General features: G+C 41.7%; 1 protein-coding gene across 2 annotated transcripts in view; it reads right to left on the reverse strand.

Moving 5' to 3' along the window:
* Positions 1 to 471: 471 nt before the first annotated feature.
* The window catches only part of TPM4 (tropomyosin 4), a 22,967-nt gene continuing 18,564 nt past the window's right edge, over positions 472 to 4,874 (reverse strand). Inside the window, exons 7-9 of one of the 2 annotated variants that reach the window (XM_006768452.2) lie at positions 4,641 to 4,703; positions 4,489 to 4,558; positions 472 to 699 (exon numbers count right to left, since the gene is read on the reverse strand). In XM_006768452.2, coding sequence (XP_006768515.1) covers positions 617 to 699; positions 4,489 to 4,558; positions 4,641 to 4,703 — 216 coding nt within the window. In that variant the 3' untranslated portion in view covers positions 472 to 616. Of the gene's footprint in view, positions 700 to 3,348; positions 3,489 to 4,488; positions 4,559 to 4,640; positions 4,704 to 4,874 lie in introns of those variants that run through there. The other variant, XM_006768453.2, reaches the window with a different exon arrangement.

A 4,874-nucleotide genomic window follows, 5' to 3' on the forward strand; every position in this document is an offset into this window, starting at 1 on the left:
GAGGGCGTCAAATAAGAGTAAATGTTATAACTATTTCCCAAGCATTCTCACACTGTTTGCGCAAAGGATGTTCTGCACAGTAGAGTGTGGAAAAGAGTCAAAACGACTAATCTGTCTATGGTTTATGACTTCCCACAATAACCTCTCCCCAAACCTTTTTATGCTCTGGGATGGAAAATCCCCACCCATTTTAATGTGATGGTCCCTGGACTCCTATAGTGTGTCCAATGGTGGTCTAGTGGTTCTACTCTTCCACCTTTTAAATTGGCCAGTGACTAGATATTAGATTCTGTGATTTGGAAGTGTGGGGTTGTTTAATCTCCCAGAAACCATATGCCCTCAGTCTTAAGAGACTAATGTTCAATAGGAAACACCCTGACTAGCTTAGGAATAAATGCAATTTAAGGATAAAAATAGAGCTAAAAAAAATCTGGTGCCATTTGGGTAAGAGGGGAAGGAATTAGATTTAACTGATGCTCAAAGCTTCTCTGATACAAAATATTTGGTCACATACTCCTAATTTGCGTAGATGCAGTAACAAAAGAAACTTCTTACAAGAGAAGAGAAAGAAACGGAGGTCTGGAGCTTCTGTTGGAACAAGACTCTTCTGATGTGGTTATATACAGTTAAGTTCATTTAGTGTCTGATCCAGTGTCTGATGTAAGCCCACGTTCTCTTCTTTGGCCTGAGCAAGTTTTTCTGGTGAGGATTAAGAGTGGAAGAAAAATAAATTAATAAGCATCTTTTTAAAGAGGGGTGGGGGTGGGGGTGGGGGAGAAGGTTTCCTAAAATCCATACTGCCAGAGTATGTGTCATAGCAGAGAAAGCATTTTGCATTTTAATTATAATGGAACACCATGGAATAATAGAAATCAAGTACCAAATTTGGGAGTCAGATCAGATTGCAGGATAAAATACAGAGTGTTCAGTTGAATTTGAATTTCAGGTACACAAACTTTTTAGTGTAAGTATATGCCAAATGTTGCATGAGATATACATATACCAAAAAATTATTCATTGCCTATCTGAAATTCAAATTTAATTGGGCTACATCTGGCAACCCTAAAGTCAGAACTCCTGGATTTGAGTCCCTGCTGTGCCAATGAAGTAAGCCATTTAACCGTTTTAGGTCTGTTTCCCCATCTGTCAAATGGCGATAACAATACTACCGTGCGGTATGGGGGTTATTATGAGACAGAATGAAAAATGCTTCAGAACTTATGAAGTGCTACACAAACATAAGATTTTAATTCCAGATATGGGTGACTTAATACATCTCCCCCATAAATGCCAGTTAATTAGTCCTGTAACCCATCTTTCTTTTGGAGCTTCTGGGAATGGCTGTTGAAATTCCACCCGTAATTGTGTTATTGCTTCTATATGTCCATACCAATGTAGTCAAACCCAAGCAAACGCAACATGATTGAAATTTAAGCTAAACTACAGGTATGTTATTAAGTGATTGAGCTGATGACACAATTTTTTTTTTTTATGAAAGTAAGATGCCATTTAGAGCTATGCATGACAGAACACGAGGGAGAACTGGTTTGGCGTGAGTGATGGCTGATAAGGGACTAGGCCAAGACTCATTAAAATACTGTAGGGAAGTAAAATGTCTCCTAAAAGATGATAGGATCAGCTTGGAAATTTTCAGAAAGGAAAAAAGCCTTTCAAATACAACTGTGAAACTTTTCATTTGACCAGGCACTTAAAAAAACCTAGTCACTCTGATCTCAGAGGATTCCATCAGAACAGTGACCCAGGCCTATCCAGTCTAGAAGCATACATATAATTGAGGGCCTACTGTGTGAGCTAATTTCTCCATTATCTCATTTAATCCTCACAATAACTAAGATAGCACCTTTATTTTGCAGAAAAGCTAAATAGTTTGTTCAAGGTCACACAGCTAATGTGGTAGAGCTAGAATCAAAACCCCGACATCCCAACTATATATCCTGATCTCACTGCACCTTGCCACTAGATTCCTGGCATCTACTTTGTTATTGGGGCTGAGATAAAATAACTTTCCCTGAAAGTGTTAATTGCCCTTGAGAATCATGACAGTCCCATAGACAGGTAGTAGTAGATCACCATAGACCCAATCCAGAGTAACTGGAGAGGCAGAGCTGCAGCGGTTTCAAAGGGTGGAGGCTACAAATGTCTGGAAAAATCCCAGGAACAAATACACAGAGAGAACAAACAGAATACACCCACCTCCACACAGTCTGTAACTTTTCCAGGGGTGGATGTATGACAACATGTGAGGGGTGTGGTTTATACAGAAGTTCCTGGTGGATGGCAGTTAGAAGCAGGGAGATGCTGGGGGTGGAAGGGTGTGGGTTGTTTAGGGGAGATGTATTTTGAAGCAATGACTATAAAGAAAAATCAGGACAGAGGTTCCCACTTGAATCAAAAAAGGATGAGGAATAACAAGTCGTAGGGACCCCACATTAATGGTAACGAGATTTTCACGCCATTGTCAGGTTCGAGGGGAAGTCTGGAAGATGTGGCTTGGACATCAACATGTCAGAGTTACTGAGACAATCTGAGGTGGTGGTGGAGTGCAGGGGAGGGCTGACTGGACTTGCAAAGGTTCCTTCCTAGCTAAGTATGAGGGGAGGTAGATGTTAGCATCTCAGGCAACTTTGTTTGAAACTCAGAAAAGGATCACCTCACTTCCTTTCTTTGGCATTCCAGCAGCTTCCACTCTCTCCCTGCTAATGGGATGCTCTTTAATTCTTTGTAGGGTAGTTTTCTACAGGCAAGGTATAGGGATGAAGTTCATGGGTGAACTTCTTCCCAGGACTGGGAGCTGGATAGATATTCCACGAACAATGAAAACATAGGGAACCCCAGGCACTGTTCTCAGAGTATAAAGAGAAACAAATGCAAAAAGGCGTAGACATGAAAATGCCTTTGCCACTGTTTGAGTCCGTAGAGCAAACCCCATTCAAGCGTAGCCTCTTTTTAGACACAATCCTGCTGGTTTCTGCAAATTCTGCTGACTCTATGAAGGTGGATGAATCTCCACTCAAAACAATTTCTGTTTAAGGAAAAACAGTTACTGGTAGATACAGCGTCTGAGAGCTCGTGCCAGATTGGCTTTTGTTTTCATGTCATCAGAAAATAATCGCATGGGCATAATTTCTTTCTGAAATGAGCTCTTCATTTGAACCACCCACATCAAGGCACCACAGCTACTACGGCTCAAGAGCGGCAAGTGGAAAAAATGAAAAGAGGGCATGAAGATGAGGACCCCCTGTCTTTATTTCGGTCACACAGTCACAGTCACAGCAGATGGCGGCTTGAAGGGTCAAACCAGGAGGCAGGAAATGGGAACACAGGTACCATAGTGAGAAGCAGACTTCAGTTTTGCTAGGACAGAGGACAGCACCCTGCTGCCTCTCAGAGAGAGGTCATGTCGTTGAGAGCATGGTCCAGCTCCTCGCTGATAGCCTTGTACTTGAGCTTCTGAGCATATAGCTCATCTAGAGGGTGGATGTCCCCAGAGAGAGTTCAGAAGAAGAGGTACAGGGGACAGAATGCGAGGGTCGAAATGGCGTGCCACAGATGAGCAATGAAAGGGAGAAAAAAAGTGAGAAAACAAAGCATGAACTAGGAGGAAGTTGTGTCTTACGGAAAACAAGAAAACAAAAGATGGACAGAGTGATTTCTAAAGCATTTTGAAGTTTACTGGGGATTAGTCATAACCTTTAAAAAGAGTGGTGACTACAATGCACAGGTCACTAGTCTCCTGCCCTGGGTTGTTTCTGACTTTCAATGATGTCACCTGGTTAAAGGTCACACTTTGGAAGGAGGACAATTCTCCTTATATGGAAGCCTCACTTCCCAAACCAAACTCGGGACACATGGTCTGAGGAATAAGTTTTGTACCTTTTCTAGGTGAAAGAGGCAGCTTGGGGGATCCTGTCTGAACCCCAAGATCTGGAATTCCAGAATTATTTCATGAAGAACACAGGACAGAATTTTTTTAAAAGTTGGAACTCTACAAGAAATTCTGGAATCTGTGGGGGCACCAGGCTTGCAGACTGGAGTCTTTATTTAGTCCCTACGTTCTCTGTATTTCCGTTGTCTCATATAGTGATAAGCTCAGCTCTCTGGGAGAGAGAGCTTCTGTAAAAAATGCAAGGCATCTGAAAAATGCAAGGCATCTCTCAGAAATGAGGAAATGGAAGAAAATTCTAAAGGCATTTTAAAAAAATCAGCCATATTTGGGTCTTGGTACTCACACGTGGAGGTGTTTAACCAAAGATATTTTATTTCTCAAAAAATGGCAACCCGAGTCTGAATTTGATTTGCACTATCTGATTCCAAAGCTCCAGACTTCCAGATGTGACATCACTTTGCACTTACTATCCGAAACTGAACATAGCCCAACTTAGTCCCTGCACAGATATTCCCCAACTTTCCATGGATGTGTCAAGTAGGGGGAGACAGAGCAAACAAAATTAGATGGTAATTTCATACCTTCCAGGTCATCAATAGATTTTTCCAGTTTTGCAACTGTTCTCTCTGCAAATTCAGCACGGGTCTCGGCCTAAAGGAAAAGACGAGAGTTACTATGATTGCTTCAAGACCAGCGCCAGGAGAAACTTGACCAGTTGGGTGTGATCACTCACCTCTTTCAGTTTGTCAGACAGAAGTTTAATTTCTTCTTCATATTTATCCTCCTTTTCAGAATACTGTGGGAGAAACCAAAATACTGCTTTTAAAAAAAGGAAAGAAAAAGGCATACTGGTTCCCTGCTCCTTGGAATAAAGTGTGCTTGAACATGCCTAAGAAGTAAAGTAGAGGCAGGCACCTTTCCAGGCAGAAGAAATGTGTGCAAAACTCAGAGAATCTGTGGGAGAATG

Source organism: Myotis davidii, unplaced genomic scaffold (assembly GCF_000327345.1).
Source record: "Myotis davidii unplaced genomic scaffold, ASM32734v1 scaffold1203, whole genome shotgun sequence".
Classification (NCBI taxonomy): domain Eukaryota; kingdom Metazoa; phylum Chordata; class Mammalia; order Chiroptera; family Vespertilionidae; genus Myotis; species Myotis davidii.